We start from the raw sequence: 21283 nt of genomic DNA on the forward strand, positions 1-21283 counted from the left end.
GCAGTTGCATTTGGGTTGTTTGAAGGATGTTTGATTTCTTAAAAGAGGAAAAATGAAGAATTTATCTCCATTTCCTAGGGTATATTAACTTCTGAAATGCCTAAAGGAGACCTGGACTGTCAGCTGTCACTATAAATTACACTGAAGTTAATCCTGTAGAGGAGACTGAAGCCTGTTGAAGCCTGTGTGAGAGTAATGACTGAATTTGGAATCTGGGTTATTATTCCAGATGCAAATCTTTAATGCTAGCTGAGTTTCTGGTATCTTTCTGTACTGTTTCTGACTAGGACAGGGTCAATTACTTGCAGAAGCCAACCAGAGGCCTGGCTAGGACCATGTCAGGTCATTGCCAAGGCTTGGGGGGAAGGGAATCTCTTCTGGGGAGGAGGGGTCCCTTCTGGATCAAGGGAATGCTGTCTTGTTTATTGTCAGGGGTATTCCCTGTGAATTGTTAATTTTTTGTGCCCCTTGTCATCAGTTTGTAGTTGCTGTTCATTTCCTTATCTTGCTGCTGTTTCCAGCAAACTGTTCTTATCTCAACCCATGATCTTTACCTTTTGTGGCTCCAGTTGTCCTTTCCAGCCCCAGCAGAGGGAAGGACAGGGGGAGGAGGAGTGGGGGAACAGTGCCTGGTTTGACATGTTTCAGTGGGAACACCAAACTGTGGAATATCATTTCCTGAAACACAGCATTGTGCAAGGGGGAGTTGCTGTCTGGGTAAAATACGGGGTGATCAGATGTTTACACAGTATCACACTGCTGCGTCCTCCTTGGCTTTATACACTACAGTAAAGAGCAGCCAAGGGGTTTTGAAACTTAGCCAGCTTCTTTATTCAGTCTAGCAATGAAATCTTTGTTCTTTGCAGCTGTTGAAAGAAACAACTTAATGAGACTTGCTCAGACCATACCATTTACACCAGTCCAGCTCTTTGGTGAGTACCAACTTCTTGCTTATGCTTTGCTTTATAAATAGTTGGTGCATTATCTTTTAAAAACTGTGCTTGAGAAATTGTCTTGGATTTATTTCAACAGTTCTTATTTTCTGAAAGAGACAAGATAGAATTGTAGTTGTGCAGTAGTTTAGGGACTTTTGGAGGTCACCTTGTCCAACTCCTTCCATGGTCAATTCAGATCATGGTCAAACCAGATTGCTGAGGTACTGTCAAATTGCATTTTTATTATGTCTATAAATGGAGACTCCTCATTTTCACTGGGCAATCTCTTCCATTGTTTGATTGACCTAATCATGAATCCAGGGTTTCTGTCTGTATTTATTGGGGTTTCCCTTGCTGTAGCTTGTATCTGTTAGTATTCACATGACTGCTGTCAACCTCAGAGATGAGTCTAACTCCATCTTTTATGTTTCAATCCTTAGGATAGCTGAAGACAGCCAGATATTTCCCCTTAACCTTGATAACTTCATTCTTTCTATTTCCCTCTCACACACACTGACACAAACACAGGTACAGAGGTAAATCTATGTATAGGATATGCCATCAAGAAGGAAACCAGGCAGTGATTTAAAGAGCATTATCCTTTTATCTGGCACAGAAAACTTTTGATGTCTTCAGTGTCAAGGAAAAATCTTTGCTGTAACTGAAGAATGGTAAAGCATAATCCATAAATTTTTGGGAAGAGTTCTGAAAGTAGTGTGCAGTATTTGCTTATGGCAGCAGAAGGTCTGCCTCTAGACCCTCAATATCTAGGTGCTGCCTTCTCAATAGGTAGAATATTTTGTCTCACGGCAACTAACTGCTGATACTTGCAGTATCATAGGATTTCTTGGGACCAGATTGCTGTAGATAATTAATATAGCCATGGTGATATTGAGCATTCTAATCTTGCAAGCTCCTAGGAGAACTTTCTGGGTATTAAACTGTCAAAAGATAATAAAATAAATACTGAATGTAAGATTAAAAAATGTGTCTAGTTGTACTATCTTGATTCAAGTGTCTGTCTTTTATGTAAGGTGCTGACTTTTCCAGTTGCTTTATTTTAAATTAAAATGTGCCTAAATTGCTGGATTCAACAGCATCTGCATTTGTGCTAATTGGTGAAAGGCAAGCTCAAAAGGGAGGAGGAAATCTACTAGTCTGGATCCAATTTGTAATTGCTTATGATGGTCTTTGCCATTTTGGCAATTTATTTACCTCATCACATTTGCCAGCGAAAACCTGTTTCTTATTAATGAATGTTACAAATAATGTGAGTTGTAGGAAGGAAAGCCAGATTTAAAAAAAATCAGTCCACTTTGCTGTTAGTTTACAAATGGCAATAGAAAAGTGTTGTTGATTCTGCTGCAAGAGGGGAATGCCTCCACAACTTTCCAGGGGGAAAGAGAGTGCAACTGAGTTAAAGCTCACTAGGTTCTGCTTGCAGAAAAAATGATATTAGCAGGAGCAGAGCACCTCAAACATTTCATCATTGCATATAACTTTGGAATTTCTAGAAAATAAGTCAAAATATTAGTTTAAAATAACAAAACCGTAAGCTTCATAATAATTTGTTTTAGCTTGTTCTCCTAGAAATGTCCTTTTCCATCTAATTTCCCTGGCTCATCACATCATGGCCAAGTCATAATTTTCAAAACAAACTGAGCTCTCTGCAGGAAAAGGTGGCACTCTCAACTACCATCAATATTGTATCAACTACAAAATTAAATTCCTTTAATATTTAATACTCAATAACTATTACAAGCTGTTTGCCTTGTTGTTATGATTTCCCCCCTATATTTATTTAAAAGTATTATTTTAAACTATTTTTTAAACTGTTCTTAAACTAAGATTTGAATTCAGGTGTTCTGCTCCTGCAGGTTTGTTTGGCTATTTATTGCTTTTTTTGGGGTTTACTTTGTGAAACACAATGTTAAAAGAAAAATTCAGGAAGTGTTCCACAGATCATGATTAACTTAAAAGTCTTATTGAAAATTCCCCTTCCACATAAAGAGAGGGAATTACACACGGGATATTTAGAGTTCATACACTGGAGATAAAAATTGTGACCCTTTAAAAATATGTTGTTTTAAATGACTGCTATAGACTAGAGTATCAGTGAGTTCTTTGTATGGAAGAATCCAGGAGGTCTTGAATTTGTCTTTATTTAGAGGCTTAATACAAGCTGTTTGGACCACCTATTATCATAGTAGAAGAATTAATGTGTAGAAGAATAGGTAATGTAAGTTTAGGCTGGGGAAGTTTTCAGACAGATGAATAGTTGTGATAAAAGGCTCCCTTTTTAAAGAAGTGTGGCTTAGAAAGGTGTGTAAAGAGGTGTGTTATTTAAAGACACAAAATGAAAATGCTGTTTCTCCTGTTTCTGCCAATGACTTTTGCTAACAAAACTTCTTTTTATTTAAGCTGGAGAGGAAGTGACAGTCTATCAGCTGGAAGAGAGTTCGCCTATGAATCTTGATAAAAGCATGTCTTCCTGGTCCCAGTGTGGCACAACTGCAATGATCCAAGTCCTGTCACGGGAGGAGATGGATGGGGGTCTGCGGAGGGCCATGAAGGTCATTTGTACTTGGTCTGAGAGTGATGTATTAAAGTTGGGACAAGTATTTATTGTGAAGTCTTTCCTGCCAGAGGTGGTTCAAGCTTGGCAAAAGATCTTTCACCATGGCACAGTATTACATCTCTGTCTGAGGGTGAGTTCAGACCTGAAGGAACAACACATCAGGCCTAGCCCGATGTTAGACTGCTTACTTTTTAATGTCTTCAACTAGTTGTCATGTGTTTTGATGTTATCTTTTGGAAAGAAAAAAGATTTTGAGGAAGTTGTATCTCCCTTTTGTAAAAAATAAATAAGCAGGGTATGTGTGTGTGATTAGTTTTTTTGAAAAATTCATGACATCTTTCTTTATGAAAATTAAGTGGTGTTTATAACATTATCTTTTTTCAGGAGATTCAACAGCAAAGGGTTGCCCAGAAGTTAATCTATACCTTCAACCAAGTGAAGCCTCATACTATTCCCTATACTCCAAGGTAAATTCAGTGCCTTTAGGTACTAGGTGAAAGAGGTTTCTCTTTTCAGCCTCCTTTAACGTTATGGGTTGCAATTATAATGAAGTGGTAATGATAATGTCTAAGGATAGCTAATGCATTTTTAAGAAGAAAGATAGGCAGCTTTGAAATTTCTCTTTATAGTTACATGTAGTGGAAAAATAAACATTCTGTTCCATAGACTTAAGCCATTTACATAATTAAAAAAAATTATTTGATGCAGCTCATTTACAGAGCACTAGGGTAAATCAGATTATATTGTTTGTTCATAAACTATACCTTCTGATCAGGTGCTTTTTTTTGAGCGTTGTCAGACCAAGAAAGTCTTTGTTCTCTCTATTATTTGTACCTACCTACTGTTGTTGAAAATGCTCCAGACAAAGAAGACATGTCCTCCTTTTTGGTATGCTTGCTCTGCATCTTGATGGCTGCTGGCTATGATGATGCTCATGACCTTGCCACCTGCTGACAGACAGTATTTACATCTACAGGTTCCTGGAAGTTTTCCTCATCTACTGCCATTCAGCAAAGCAGTGGCTGACCATCGAGAAGTACATGACTGGTGAATTTCGGAAATACAACAACAACAATGGAGATGAGATTACTCCCATCAGCTTGCTGGAAGAGCTGATGCTGGCCTTCTCTCACTGGACCTACGTCTACACCCGTGGGGAGCTCCTGGTCCTGGATATGCAAGGTGACTGCTAGCACAGGATTTCTGTTTGAAACCAGATGAAAAGTAATTATCTCAAAAGAGAATTTAGTACTGAGGGCCAAATTCTCACTTAAATGAGGAAATGCAAAGCTCAAAAAACCTCTGGGTATCTGTTGTGTGATGCCAATAAATGAGAATCCACAGAAACAGTCTAGGTTAATGTAGGTGTAATGGGAAAATAATATTGCTTCAAATGCCTCCAGGCTGAAAAACCAAAAGAGCAGTTAGATAAACTGCAGGAACATTTCATCAAGCTCCAAAAAAGCCACTCCACAGTTAAGGTATTTTTATTTTTCATAAGATGTATAAATAATACAGAGATCATGTATATGCACCCAACGTGTATGTAAATCTGTCAAAAATATGTGCACTATCTGCATTTTTTTATTGTTGATATTAATAAATCTATATGCAGTTTAAATAAGCTTTAAACCTGAATGCTATTCACAAAGTCTAGTGACTCCTTCAAAGAGCATGTGATCATTTTACTATACATATGTAAGTGGGAAGATAGCATATTTTGAGGAGATGAAACAGTTGACAATGTTCAGATGAACATCACTCATCAAACAGTATAAACACTATCGCTTTTCATTTTGTCAAGGGAAGAGTCTATGGGTAGCCAGAGACTTAACATAGTTATATTTTACAGCATCCAGAAGATGTAAGTTACAAAAAAGACATCGCTATTATGCAAAATAAGCTTATAATTCCATCTTTGCCTTGATTTGCTTTAGCTATATATGAAAAAAAGAAATTATACAGAAAGAATAAGTGTGTCTCTGCCATTGCCTATGAGAATTTGTATGAAATTTGCTCAGGTTTATTACGTAACTGTCACAGTTCCATAGCAACCATGTTGGCTCAAAAATGGAGAATATAAACATCTATGTAAATCTCAGTTTTCATCTTAAACAAACTGAGATCAGCTCTAGTTTTTGCTCATGTTTAATTCTCTAAATCTGGAATTGAAGAAAAGTGCAAGGGCTGCTCTCCTTGGAGTTCTCCTTGGAGGCTGAATCTAGACAACACTTTACTATTTAATACCATGGTCATTTCCACATACACACACATATATATATACATGTTTTGCCTAATTTGCATCAACTGAAATTGCAATCTGGGGGTATTTCAGCCACATTGTGCTGCTTCCAGAATCTTTATTTTTGTTACAAAACATAAATTTACCATGTTGAAATAAAAATAAAAATAATTGCATATCACATGGCTGTATGGCCATAGATTTTTTATTAGTGTAAAAACACAGTGATTTTTGTCAGATTCAAGAAAGGATGATTTTCGTAAATTATACTTTAATCTGTTTGGTGAAAACTGCAACATAGGTATCAGTATTCAGGTATCATAATGTCATTATTTCTTTAATATGCTTACTTGGCCACCCAAATGGAGATAGGAATAACAGATGCAAATATTTGCACATCATGAAGCTGTGGCTTGTGTTTGTTACCTTGAAGAGAATGTATGTCTGAAAGTAGCTCTATTGATATTGGTAAGATCCATGTCTGATTAGTACCTTTACTCCAAGTAAAATAACAGTGTTTTGGTCAGTCACATTTTAGTTAGTTGAACTTTAATATACCATTTATTGTACTTTGATACACTTTCCATCTACATGTAAATTAACCTCAAAGCAGCTGAAGACAGAATGTAGTAACAACTGAAACTGTAAATGTATTGCCAGTACTTTACAAATTTTTATACTCATAGCATTTTCATTCTAGCTCATGATCACTTTAACTATGACACTTCATGATGTACGAAAAAAAAAAAAGTTCATTTACATAGCTTGTTAAGTGCCAGATTATGAAATCATGACTACCTTCCTTGTAACACACAATGTTTATTTGTTGTAGGTGTTGGGGAAAACCTTACAGATCCATCTGTGATTAAACCTGAAGATAAAAAGTAGGTTTCTTTCTGTTGAAATTATCATTCATTTCTGACATTCTGCCAGCAGTCTGTATATTTAGGATGGTTTTCTATATTTTGTGGGGGAGGTTTTAATTTTTTTTACACATGGTGTTTGGGTTAAATGATAGTATGATGCCAATGGAGAGACTGCATTTTCTCCTGTGCTTTGGAGGACTTTGAGTGTCCCAGCTCTCACCATGTGGTAGAGGTATATGAAAGGTGGGAGAGTCTGCACTGCTGCGCTGGGAGCAATCTCTTTACAGAGTTGTATAAAGGATATGAATGTAGCAGTCCAGTTTCCCCTGACCTTTTCTAGGAGTATACAGGGCCACAAGGGCTTAAGAGGATGAAGAGAGGCCCCTGGTTCTTTAACCTCTCCAACAGGTTTTACTGCTGCATTTAAGCATGCAGCATGATTTCACAGATGTGATATGAAGATGGTAAATCATTAGTGGAAACTTACAAAAACTGGATAGACTAGACATACAGAAATAACAGTCTCCCTTCATGAATCAAATTTCAGAATCAGAGCCATGGCTGTTCTTGTGTTCTGTGATCTTGTGCTTTAATGGTATTTGCTGTAGTAAGAGCAGAAGCAGTGGTGTTGATGGCTGCTCTCCTACAGCTTTCCTACTCTTCCTAAACCCCACACCTCTCCAGATCTACCCTGACATCCCTGCCTCTCCCATTTCTGGTGTTCATCTTGCTCAACTCATACCATTTGATTAAAGGGAAGCCTCATGTTTAGAAGGTAGGAAGATACAAATGTAAATAGTCTAATTTATTAAAAAGGGCAACTATAGAAATATCAGATAACTTGCCTACAACTTGGAAATCCAAGTTAATTTTGTAAGCAAGTTCTTAGTTCTGGGACCATATTCAGCATTTCAAAAATATAAGTAATAAATGACTGTCTTAATGTTTAATTATGACTGTAGGTGTATTGTACATATAAAATTTATTTTGGAAACAGCAAATACATTAGAGCAATGATATACTGAGCGCTTCTCAATGACAAAGTCTTTGCCCTAAGTAGACCATAGGATCATGACAGAAGCACATAGATAGATGAAGTTAGAGATGCAGAGAGATCAAACATGTAGTTGTTCTCAATATTTTAGCAAATACTTTTAAGGTGCAGATGTATGAAATTCTGATTTGCTACTGTTCAGGTAGATTTTTTATATCAGCGGACACATAAACAGTAACAGTTATTGCTGTAAACAGTGGAGAGGCACTGACCAAAGTAGTTCACAAGACAAGTCAGGTTATCCTCTTTAAAATAAGGATAACACTTATCTATATTATTAAAATAAAGTTTATTTTTATTAGTATTCTTCTCTATTGTTTTTGCTATTAAATACTTTTGTTTAATTGATTAATAAAATTTGATTATTATTTATATATATATATATAAATACAATACATTAAAAATATATATACATAATATAATATATTTGATTATTATACTTATATATAATTTGATCTTATTTTTAGGACTTTTTGTTGTTTATCATCTGCAAAATAGTAAGTCCTAGTTAGAGAGCAAGTGTTGATTAATTAATCAAGCCTAACCTGTTTTTCTTGTATTCAGGGAAATTTTCAGAACAGCAATTAGTGAAACTATATTGTTTGATTTAGGGCTGTAAAAGAATAAGACAGTGAAACCGTAGTGTTTTCTGTAAGCAGATACCCAATTCTAAAAAATGCTTTCGAAAAGAGTAATAACAATTACAATGTAAAAGCACTGTCTTTGCTCTAACCTTCATTTGTTCACAGGAGAAACATTTCTGACAGAGGCAAGATGTGTTTTAAGTTTTCTTTTGTAAGTAAGATACTCAGATAATATCAAAACCTGCCTCAAAAGATACTTTGAGTTCATGTTCTCTTGAAAACCTAGGATAAAATAGATGGCACCTGACTTATGGGGCTGATTGAAATTTTAGTTTTACTTAGTTAAATTATTTATGTTTTGCTCTTTTAACTCCATCAGTTCATTGGTTCATGTCATTATCCTGTCATGTAAGTGTTTTATTTCATGGATCCCATATTGTGTTTTGGAAAGGTCTTTGCAATGGCAGAGTGTGACCTCCAGGTCTGTGATAGTGCTTTATGTCTTGGTTTTATATCCAGATCAAGACAAATATATTAGATCTCTTTGGAAAGTATGCCTACTGTTGTGACATCTCAGACAGATCCTGATCTGGTGCAAATCAGTGTAAGAGCTGGCCACATGCACTGCAGAGAATGTATGAAGTGATAAAATGGTACAGGTATGACGTTCACAAGAAGATTTCCCTCAAAACAGATGTAATTGAGGCACAGCAACAGTTTAACACAGTCCCTTCAGACTTCTGCTCTGCCCAAACACTCAGAAGAGCTGCCTCAAAAGCAGTACTCTGGGTGCTTTTTGTAACATGTACTACTTTGCAAGTAGTACATGTTACAAAACAAAGGCCAAAACAAAGTTAATGAGTAAAAGTAAAGTTTTCAGGGATATTACATCACATTCAGAGATGAGGAAAAGAGATCCCTGATTTTCAGACTGAAAAGAACTGATATATCCACAGAGCATCTGTTTCCAATTGTTTGATATTATCACTGCCTGAAAGATCTTTTTTTTTTTAGAAATTTATATGTTTCTTTCTGGTGCTACCTACTGACAACAAAGAAAAAAATCAGCAGCCTTTTCCTTCAATCTTTTTTTTTTCATGTTAAACTGCCTCCTAATCTTTACATGCCATGGTTTCTAGGCTGATGATAATTTCCAATTTATCCCCAGATTCCTTGAAATAGTTTTCCAGATTTAAATGTCTCATGAATCCTTATCCATATTGAATAGACAGGAAGAGTTACTTCATATAGATTACAGAAAGTATACCTTTTTATCTCAAAACAGCGTGAGAAGATATCATTCTGTCTTACTTGCTTCATCTTGCTTGGAGTAATGGTTATATTAGAGGAAGTATCAGAGTGTTAGAGGAAGTAACAGAGTGGTTGTGCGGCCTTGAAATTAGCAAAGTCTTCCTAATTTCCTATATCTGCTCAAGCAAATACTTAGGTACATTCTATTTCTGTGGCATTTCATTAAATTCCAGAAAAGGATAGAAATAGCCATACTGCATCATGTTATTTAAATATGGCCCTTGATTGAGAATTCACTTCTTCTCTTGTTTGATGTATTAATTTGCATTATAAGATGATTAGATGCTTCACAGGATCCAGGAGACACATATTCACAGGGTCTGCAAGAAAGATACTAAATTTTGTATAGTAGTTTCAGCTAACCATTACTGTTCTCTTACATGAAAAGAAAGTTTCATGTTTGAACACTGCTTTCCTTAGAGAGAATATAGTTTTGTTGGTGTGACTTATTGGTTGATTTGATAGAACTAAAATATTTTTCTATAGCTTCTCAGAGCCGTAATTGATTTCAGATTTGGAAATGTGCTGTTTCCACTCTGCATATCATTAAAATAAAATAACTAGCATTTGTAAAGTTTCTTTGGAAGTGTTTCTTGTGTGCTGTGTTCCATAGTGTCTAGACTGTCAAATTCTTGAGAGTAAAAGTGTAGTTATACTAAAATGCAGTATAGCTTTCAGACTACCTTAAGAAACTGTGGTAACTGTGTGGTACTTCTGTGTGTGGATACAGGTGGTTTCTTTTTGTAATTGTGGCGGTTTCTTTCAGAATATGCAACATACTTCCACAAATGAATCCCCTAGTAGTATTGATGAATTGGTCAAAGAACTGACACATGGAAATGAGCACAGGATGAAGACAATAAATTTTAAAATTTGCTTGTCAGCAGCATGCTGTGGGTTTTGAGGTTTAAATATTTTTTTCATTTTTCTATGCTGCATGTTTTTGTGGCTAGGGTTCTGCTAGACTTTGCATTTCTGGTTTTAATTGAAGAGAAAATAAGTCCTTGTTAGCTCTGTTTTGTTCTCACACACCCACCATCAAAACTGGAACCAGTCTACTTGCTTGGAAATGAGTGGTGGCTGCAGCAGAATCACACTGATTATGGCACATATCATCAAAATGTTACTGTGCCCAGATTTCCTTTAGTAGGGACTGATGGGTCTGTCCTGTCTGCCTTCAGAGAAAAAGAAAAGTAGTGTGGGATATATGTAGGCTAATATTTTACTGGAACTGTCAGTTTTCTTGTCTTATATCAATGAAGTTTGTAATGTGTTAACCTTTGATTGTCTTGATAAAAAGGACTAACTGATTAAAAAAATTTAAAAATGGCATCACCTCCCTCTGCAATAATTGCTTCATTTTAGATTCACTGATTTTTAAAGAATATTTCTTTTAGGTCTGGGAAGATGGTATTTGGACCAGCAAACCTAGGAGAAGATGCAATAAGAAACTTCATTGCAAAGCATCGTTGTAATTCCTGCTGCAGAAAGTTGAAACTTCCCGGTATGCAAAGTAAAGATTAATTTTTAATGTATGTATAACTTTATAAGTGCAACAAAGTAAAGGCCTCAATGTGCTATAAAGATGAGAACTGAAATTCTCTTGAACTGAAAGACTCTGGTAGGCAGAGTCTTCCTGTGCAAAGGCAGATAGGAGAATATTGTCCTTTTGCCTAACTTCCATGTAAGAGTAGGAGCTCATTGACCTGTTGTTGGCATTCAGCATGAAAGCTTCTTCCCATTGAATTTTTTCCCTTTCTTTGCTAAATGGGAGCCCATTTTTCCAGGGTCATCACTACATTTAATATCTGCAATAATTTCTAGAATTAGAAAAGAAAGTGTAACAATAGAAAATTGTAATAGGAAATGCAATGCATTAGCTGGGGAAAACCTGGAGGTTTTCTGGTCCTGCTGCAGCCCCTACTTAGGCTTAGTTGGATTGCCTGTTGTTCACGTTACATTCGGTAGAATGTGCTTCTGTGTGATGTGTGGCAGGTTTTAAAGACTGAAAGCAAAATAGATTGCTTTCTGTATGACTTTTCAGCCACTGATTTTTTCTCTGTAGAGGAAGCTCCTTCCCTTCATTGCCTACATGGAATAACAATAGCTGTTTGATTCTGAAACAGAAACTCCATAGTTATTGGTTTGGTTATCTTTGTCTGTGGCAGCTAGAGATAATAGAGGGGAAAATCAGGTGAATGAATCAGGGAAGGTTCATTCATATGGGCTCACACCACTGAGTTCCTTAGGGCTCTCAAACCCCTGGTTCTTACTTGCCTTGCTCCAGATTTTCTTCCTCCTGGAAACATCAAATAAACTGCCATGAGTTATTGGGTTGAACACTACTTGAGGGGTTAGTGCTTTTCAAACATTTACTTGGATGCATTATTGAATTTGTTTTCCTGCCATAGATTTGAGAAGAAGTAACTACACATTGGAAACTGCTGGTCCAGCCTTTGGAACAGAAGTGGAAACAAGCACTGAAGAAGCTGATGATACAGATGAGACTTCTGAGTGTGATGCACAGCTGTGAAGCAGAGAGCCCATGTGTTTGCATATTCCAAAATTTGTCATTTATCACTGCCAAGGGTTTGTCCAAAATCACAAAATACAGGTGACTGAGTGCAGCATCTGTCTGCCCTAGCTAGACCCTATAGACAAGGAATGAAAAAAATTAGCTTTATTTACTCCTTTATTTACTTGCATGCTCTTGTGCTGGCCTTTCTTGTACAGATTAACGAATCACCAGGAGCAGGTCATCCCTTACCTGGATGAACTCTCCCATCAATGCCATTTTTGATAATGTAGGTCATGGTTACAAGTTATACTTTCTTAGGAAGATGATTGTGACAAGTTCATTTCCAAGTGGTAGTAATTTCTGTTTCTCTTTCTGCTCTTTAGTAAATAAATGAATGCATACATGTGCAAATAATTAATTTTCAGTCACAGCCCACTCAGGCCCATGCTCACTTTTCTTGAGCGTAAAAGGCTCTTCAGGAAATTGCAGAAATACTACTTTCTCTTTATTATTGATTTTGATGCAGAGATAAACCAGGAATAAATAAACCAAGTAATGAAGTTTTGGTTTAAGCAGTAGAAGTGTTGGTTTAAACATGACAGACTGAAAAATTTTGTAGGAACTTCAATTCTTTTCACATACCAAGTGTTATGGTTTGAGGCTGGCACAATGCCAGTGTCCTTATGAAAATATACTTTTTTTAGTGGCTGCTGTGACATGTGATCAGGAACAAAGCAAAGCAGGCTCCGATTTAGGAGTAAAGGAAAACAACTTTATTAACTACAATATCTAAAAAGGAACAGATACAGAACTAAGAATGAAAACTCTCCAAGTACATTCTTTGTTCTCTCCTCATTTCACCTACAGCATGAAATAACACCATAGATTTACACCCAGTCACCATCTCTTAGATAATCAACTTTCAGTTTACCACTACCTTTCAAATATTTAACTCTTAAGTTTTTTAGGGAGAGATGAGTCCCTCCTCGCACCACAGGCTTCCCCCAGAAACACAGTTGAAACCTCTTGTGTTTCCATGTCACTCGTGGCACTGCCCGGAGAACATTGGCCCTCGTGAGTTCTTCCCTCCATGTCCAGTGCTCTCACCACTGCACATGGACCAGAACTGCTTTTAGGGTTCCCCTTTTGAGGATGCCCCACCCAGTTCCAAAAGCAGCAGTCTCTCAGCTTTGGGACACCAGTCCCCAACAAATTTACTCCCTGGGGCCGAGGGGCCTCGTGATCAGAGATCTTCCTCTTCCTGAAGACAGAGGGAATTCCACACCCTCCTCAGTCATCTCTGTTCTCGCCACTGCTTCACTGCACTCTCTTTGGCTTCAAGGCGTCGCCTCCCCCTAAATGCAGTCTCTGTGGCACAGGAAAAACATGGGTCTGTCCATGGCCATACAAGAGAGAGTGGCCCAAGGCCACTCCATCATCTCCTCCCACCTTCTCACCTCTTCTGACATTTCCAACGTGCACCAATTTCCATCGCACTTGCTCATTTCCTCCTGCTTCACCTCTCTCTCCTCATTCTGATTCAGGAGGATCAGTATTTGCAAGGTTTCCATTACTCTAGAAAGGGGTTAAAATCTTCGCCTCTGTCTGCCCAGAACTCCTATGGAGGGTGCCGCATCCCCCACTTCTCCTTCTGGCCGGCGGTGCTGCCAGTCCATGATACAGAATTTCAAGGCAGCACAGGCAGTGGTTCTCTCTCTATCTCCCGGGGGGTTGGGGCCTGATGCTTCTCAGGGCTCCTCCACCCTTCCATCCTGCAAGGCCTTCAGCCCCTCCTCTGCCCGAGGCTCCGGCCTCCCTCACCCGGCCGCACGGCTTCCCTCTCCCAGCCAGCCCCAGCTGGGCAGGGGAGCTCTGAGCTCCTTCACGGACCGGGACCGAGAGAGAGTTCTCCTGGGAGTTCTTGCTTTTAACCCCCTGTGTTCTCAGAGGCAGTCCATACCTTCAGTGGCCAAACCAGGTGCCAATATTCAAAGCCAAGCACCGATTGAGCACAACCTCCCAAAAAACTCACTTCCTTCTTAACCTACGACACCAAGAAAACGTTGCACAATAAAGTGGCAGATTATTGGACCCACAAGCACTGATTTTTCTTATTTTGAGTTGAAGAAGTTGACTATTCTGTGGTATTTAATACAAACATCTTGAATATTATTTGACTTTTAGGACTTGCTTGTCTTTATGATATTTTAGCTTCTGAATGTTTTAAAGTTGCAATTGGATGAAAGATTGTAGAAGTCACAAAGGATAGTATGCTCCATTTGGTATTTAACTGGTTGTCAATATCAGACTGAATGTAGGACTGCTGTCTAACAGTGGTAAAATTATATTAGGCAGCATCCACGTTTGTTTCTGTTGATGTCCTCTGATTACAGTTGAAGTTCAGAAAACAGAAAAATCAATCTGTGCAATATGATTTTTGTAAAGACTGAAAAGAAATTTTCAGCAGAAGTATTTCTAATAACTGGTGCTCCAACTTTGTACTTTGGTGTTGAGTAGAAAAAACTAATGTTCAAACGTCAGTCATTAGAAAACCTTATACTTGAATAAAAAAGAAAAAATAATCATACTTCCACTACAGCTGACAGTAAATTTTAAGGTGTAAGGGGGCTTTTTATTGTGATCTGTGATTTATTTGCTATATTTCACAAGTGTTGATATATACATAGGATTTGGACGTTATGTGTCCCCAGTTTTTGTATTGATTACTATATTGATATTGAAGTTATCAGTATTGTAAACAGTCATTGCGGTAATCATCTACACAATGTTTAGCTCAGATGCTTTCAGTTTCTGGGAAAACTTAGAAGAGGTTCCTATTGGTTTTTTCTTTTTTAACATAATTTTATAAAACCACCCCATATTTTTCTCCATCAGATTATACTTCTCATTTTGCAAAATATATAGTTTCCTTTGGCTCTTCTTTTTGGAAGCAAGCCGATATATCAGAAAACTGTGGAAGAGGTAGTTTGGTTGCATCTCTGCAGACTAAGGGTGAATTTTTGTCCATATGCCTGTAAAGTAGTAATTCTGTTTCCTGTTGTTGTCATTTTAAAATCTGACTTTAGGGATATATGTGCTTACATGAATACACATATACTTTAAAGAAAGATCTTTCTCTCAAGAATTTCTAACTATTTGTCCGCCTTTGAATTCAATTAAGTTAAATGACACATACATATGTCTTGAAAGTCAAAGACAATGTAACTCCTGCCTGATAGTGTTGTTTTCTCAAAATGTTGCCATAAATTTAGAACACATATATATTATGCACCTAAAATAAATTCTAGGCCAGGCTGGGCCTAAGCACTTTATATTTCTTACAAGTTTTGAAGGTATGCACAAATCATTCTTCAGATGACCTTTTCTTGGTAATGCTCCTATTGCCTGCAAGAGTGGGTGGCTCCTGCATTCATAGCAACATTTGTGAGAATTCTTATGATATAGAGCTAGCTCAGTGTAGATTAATCTTATTCCTTCTTGTCAGTATCTGTCAAGGTAAATACTACATTGCAGTATGATATTGGGGATCCTTGCAAGATACTAATCTGTGTTAAAATGTAGTTTATTTAATTTTATAGCTATTTAATTTTGTTCAGTGTGAAATATTAAGTGGGCGAAACAAGAAAAAGAGGCATTTCAAATTGTTCCACTGTATATTTTTATCCTTGCACTAATTTTTCCAAACGTGGAGACACTAAGTTGAAGTCCAGTAATTCTGCTGGCTGATAAATGATGCCTCACCTTTCTTTTTGCATCTTTTGGGAGTGCTGGTTCATATTTCACTAAACTGTAAATTTAAGTATATGATTGAAGAACTTCCTCCCCTCCCTTTTATAGTTTAGTAATAAATTATCTTTACAATTTAAAAAAATTATTTCTTTTGAGATCTTTCTTATTACAAATTCTGTACATTCTTTAAATTGTCTTTTGATTTCTAAATACTGACATTGGATTGAAACACATGCCTACTGAAGACATTAAAAAAAAACCCCAACAGCTTTTTAAGGGGATGGCAGTAAGCCCCATTCACACTAAAATTTGGGTTCATGTGAAATGAAAGATGTGGAAGTCAGGTTCTTTCTCCAGCTGCTTGACAGCTAGAGTGGAAGAGGAAATCATGTGTGTCAAACCAAACCACAGGAGTTTTTGATTATTAGCATCAATATTTGTTTATGCTGAAAAGAACGTACAGGGATTTCTTTTATAATTCTGGTGGGTTCAGGAAAAAAAAAGCCCTGTTTACTTTGTTCAAATAAGTCAAGCAGTAAAGTTTTGAAAGGACAAAACAAAAAATCCACCAGAGTATTTATAAACTCACTTTTTAATATGAGCTTAAAAGAAGCTTACTTAGCAATACAGTTGGGATTATCCACAGCAAAATGATTTTTTGGCATCTGCTGCATTGGAGATGTAGCTTGAACATATGAAAAATATCCAGAAATTGAAAATCTCATACTCAGGAAGGTTTTTTTTTTACTTTTATTCATAATTGTGGTGTATTTGGGGTTATTAATTTGTTAGTGCAATAAAATTAAAAAGGGATATTACACATGTATTCTCTAGAAATGTATTTGTTCTAGTTTTGTCACTCTATTTCATATTATTTCTAAAGAATAAAAGAACACTTTCACAATGTTTCTGTTCTTGATAGGTGTAAAATGAAACAACATTTTTGATCACTAAGGGGAACTGGTGAAAGTAACATACAGAGAATAATGCAGTTATTTTTATCTTTAATCTCAAAGTAATAAACATGTATTCTATATTTATCACATGGTTTCCAGCTCCTCTTTTGTTTTAGTTCAGCAATAGTATTAGTTTCTATTCTTGTAGCCAATATTCTTACAACAAGTATACTTCTACACCTGTCTCATAAGCTAAAATTTAATTTACAGAAGAAGAAAGTAGATATTTTAATTTACTTATTAGTTGTTTAGTAAAGTCTGGATTTTTTTTTTTTAGTTGAGATGTGTACGCAGATCTTAGAAAACTTGGTAAATCCAATCAGTGCTGCAGGTTTTAGAAATCTAGATATCACTGTTTTAATATGATGGTCTTATTTTTTACTGTAATTTTAGTTCTCTGATGTAAGAAGCCTGTATAGCCACAAGTGTAAACAAGGAGCTGACATAAATGACTAGCACTCAATTATCAAATCTGCTACGTTTTATATCTGTTTTTTGTTCTTAGGATGCTGATGTCAGTTACCTTTTGCTGAAAAATTTGTTCCCAGGGATAAAGAAAAACCTGTCTGGATATGACTTGGGCCTTCTCATCAGCTGTGGTCACACCAGAGTAGTCAGTGCTTCCCTTATGGCTAGATCATTTGCAAGATATGTTATTCTTTTCAGCTGTTTTTTACTGTCTTTGTCATATCTTGACTTATCCTGGAAGACAATTTGATCTCCCAATGCATAGTAACTACTCCTGGGGAAAAAAAAATTCAAACTAAAACTAGGAAAAACTGTTTTCCTGTTTGATACTGAAGAGCGTGTCAACAGTTATAGTGCTCTGCCCGTTTGCCTCCACAGAATTGGCTCTGTTTGCAGAACAGAAAACAAACCAGTGCTTTAAAATACCCCAGGTACATTTAGATGTTAATATTCTGTTCTGATAATGTACTTAAGGTTCAAGAAATAAAATCAGAGAAAAGTTCTGCAGGGAAGGAGTAACTTTGTTACCTAGAGGAAGTCTGTCTGTGTTCTTTGAGTCAATGATTTAGGTAAATGTCTAAAACCTTCAATTTCTCAGGTTGCCATTGAAAATAATACAATTTGGGTTTGGCACTTTGCAGGTAGCCCAACCTATGCAAGGCTGGCAGAAGGCAGAAGGAGATGAAAGAGGAGGAGAGAGAGAGAGACGAGGAAGAGGAGGGAAGGCTGAGGCACAGTGAGCAGTCTGACTTCTGAGCCCTTCTCCTGCTGTATTTTCTCACTCAATTCTGGTCCCACAGAGATACTGCCAATGTTATCTTGTTTCTGTGGTCTGTAGGATGAGGCAGCAATATGAACTAAAACACATTTACACAGTGTAGTCAAGGTAGCCTGGTTTCAACAGGTGTCTCAGCTGATGATGAAGAAAGAGGTGCTTCTCCTCAGATGACCCCTGCTATCACATTTGAAGTGTTAATGTGCCCTCTGAAAACGTCTGGGCAGGAAACACTCAGGTCAGCAACTGCTAAGGAGAGCAACGAGATGCAGGGTGGTCAGTTAGGAATGGCCACATGCTCCTCCTGTTCTACCAAATGGATACAAGGCTGCCCTGAAGCAACCATAAGGAAATGTGGTCTGGATTAACTTCAGGTGTCCCCTGTACATTAAAGGAGCCCAGGCTGACCCTCAATGATTACTTGGTGTAGCTAATTTGAATTAAAGTTGATATCACAAATCTGCAGGTTAATTTGTTCTGAATAGGACTCCAAACAACTTGTTGAATGAAGACAAGGACCAGTGTGATCCCAGGAAATTTACTGAGTGTAAAGCTGAACCCAGGCATTGACTTTAGATGACCCCAAGCAGATCACCAGCTATCATATTGTCCCAAGTTGACCTCTTATCTAATTTGTTAGATCTTGACCTCAAATGAGGTCAACATTTGAGCCTTGGGGCTCAAAAATGAAGCCAATTTTACCTTATTGTGACTCTCTAAGTTACTTAAACTCATGTTTTCTTGAATTGACTTATGAGAGTTGACTTTAAATGACCCTGCAGTAAGAGTTGCATCTTCAGTTGAACTCAGATGACCTCAGACAGGAGTCAAGGACTGTGACTGACCTATTGGCACCAAAAGAGATTTGTCAATGACAAACCAAACAGTTAATTGGATCTGAGGTTCACCTGAATGACTTCTGGGCACTGAGCAAAGGCTGAACTGACCTCACATGAACCCTAACAGGCCCTCAGGTGACCTCAAATGAATCCTGATTTCTTAATTGGATACCAAACAGACTTTAAATATTTGCCCCACCTCCAAAGGAGAAGAGTGGTGGCTTTAAAGGATCTCTCTGAAAGTCAGAAGTATGTCAGGTCTGTCAGACTTGAGGTCTCTGTATATCAGGTTGACCTCAGGTGATCCTAGGCTGCAAACAAGAGCCTAGCTCACCTCAAACAGCACCTTGCATACACCTGGATTTCATGATGGTGAGAGATAAGCCCTATTTGACAGGTAAACTGACTCCTCAGGTTCACCTCAGATGACCCTGCAAAAGTTATTTAGCCCACAAGTTGATCGTAATCATAGACCAGGTAATTGATTCTCATTTAACCTCTACTGACCCCAAGCAGTTACTTGGATCCCATGCTCATCTCAAATGATATTTAGAGTCTCTGACTGTACTACAAGTTGATTTCCAATGACCTATTAGGTGGAAATAGGGCTTATAAGTGGTCCAAGTGACCTCCTTTTGGAAGATAAAGAGCACAGTTACCTCTCTCAAATGCTGTCAAGGCTGCAGAAAGAAGTAATTTGTGACAGAAAGGCGCTAGTTCCAGGATGTGCTGGCAGTAGCACATCCTGGTTAACACATCCAGAAAAATTTTCCTTGAAGTGATAGACTGTGTGAAAAAAAGCAACTTTTCATACCTGATCATGTCACCGATCAAACAAAAATCATGTTTGGGACAGGTTATGGGACAGATGCCCTCTGCAACCATCCACAAAGCTCCCCAAATATGCCTCTGTGGATCCTGGAACCTGGGCAGTATATAAAGGTTGCACTACTGTCTAGGTGTTAGTCCTAGGGGGAGGTCAAAACAGCTTCAGAACAAGGATGTATCACTGATAGTGGATACAAAAAAAAATTACAGAATTAACAGGTCACAAGGCATTTGCCAGAACTCCCAAGATAAAGAAGAAACTAATAAAGCCAACTCAGCTACTGTGCTGAAATCAGCTCCAACTGGGTGGAAGGTAATTCCTGTAGGGTGATCTGCAACCACTGGCTCACAGAACACCAAACCACGAAACCCACTGACTCAAAAATAGAGAAAGAAGAAGAGAAAGACTGAGCATGTGGACTAATTAGCATAAGAAGCAAAGGAATAATTTAATTACTAGAAGATAGAATACTATTTATTATGAGAACTGTGTAGCTTGCAGTCAATAAGGATTAATTCCTTTGTTTGCTAAAATGTATAGAGTGATAAGATTTGACAATCCTTGGCAGACCTTGTATACACAGTATCCCTTCCTGCACAGAATGTACCAACAGAAGGACTAACTGTGTGCCCTGGTCTACCACTGAGAAGCTGAGGGTGAAGATGGACCAGTGGGGCACTGCTGGATCCAAAGGTGGTGACTATATTCTGCTTGCACAGTCTTTCTCCTTCCCTCTCTCTCCCTTTTGATCTTTCCCCTATCACTTAATATTACAAAATAAGGTCGGTGTTAAAACAGCATTTGGTCTAGTTTACACCTTAATTTGAGCAAAGTCATCTCTCACTAATTGCACCGTAACACCTCCAAATAGGTAAGTGGTTCTCATGTTGATATCAGTTGCCTCAGGTTGCAAAAGCCTGAAATTACCTCTGGTGATCTGAGTGGATCTCAGGTTCACTTCAGTTGACTCCTGTGCACCACACAAGGACCTTGTTAATTTCAAATGATCCCCTTGTCTACTGTTTGTGTACCAAATTAATGTCAGATGACCCTGGAGAAAAATATGTGGGATGTTTTCACATTGAACTGATAATCTGATGGATCTCAGACTACCCCAGTGAAATTACCTGGGTTGACTAGACTTTAGATGCTCAGCAAAAAAATAGGGACCTTACATGACTTCTTGCCTCTGAGATTAAGCTGAGATGACCCCTGGTGAGGCACTGGGAATGAGCCGACCTTCAACAACCTTTGTGCTACTACTAATTCTATTTCTCAATGACCTCAGATGGTCCTTGTAGAGCAAATGACATCCAGGACTATGCTTGGCTTTTTGACTAAAAAGTAGAATCACAGATCCTTTTTTTTCACTTAAAATATCAGGTCACTTCTTGCAAAGTTGTCCATCTGTCCCATGCACAGGACTTTGCTTTTGTCTCACTTAGCATTGCTGCTGCTCATCCTTTTCCATCCTGTGTCTGTCAAATAGCTGAGGCATCATCTGCTTATTCTGATTTGCTATCCTTCATTAACTGGGTAAGAGCACACTCTTGCCCAATCATTATAGTTGTCTATCTC

General features: G+C 37.6%; 1 protein-coding gene across 5 annotated transcripts in view; it reads left to right on the forward strand.

Annotated features, from left to right (window-relative positions):
- Positions 1 to 16878, forward strand: part of TRPM6 (transient receptor potential cation channel subfamily M member 6) — a 98335-nt gene extending 81457 nt beyond the window's left edge. For all 5 annotated transcript variants that reach the window (XM_064403211.1, XM_064403214.1, XM_064403212.1 and 2 more), the window contains 7 exons: positions 867 to 932; positions 3357 to 3643; positions 3898 to 3980; positions 4490 to 4695; positions 6588 to 6639; positions 10968 to 11074; positions 11982 to 16878. In XM_064403211.1, coding sequence (XP_064259281.1) covers positions 867 to 932; positions 3357 to 3643; positions 3898 to 3980; positions 4490 to 4695; positions 6588 to 6639; positions 10968 to 11074; positions 11982 to 12103 — 923 coding nt within the window. In that variant the 3' untranslated portion in view covers positions 12104 to 16878. The remainder of the gene's footprint in view (positions 1 to 866; positions 933 to 3356; positions 3644 to 3897; positions 3981 to 4489; positions 4696 to 6587; positions 6640 to 10967; positions 11075 to 11981) is intronic.
- Positions 16879 to 21283: the final 4405 nt, after the last annotated feature.

The sequence above is a fragment of the Passer domesticus genome, chromosome Z (assembly GCF_036417665.1).
Source record: "Passer domesticus isolate bPasDom1 chromosome Z, bPasDom1.hap1, whole genome shotgun sequence".
NCBI classification, from domain to species: domain Eukaryota; kingdom Metazoa; phylum Chordata; class Aves; order Passeriformes; family Passeridae; genus Passer; species Passer domesticus.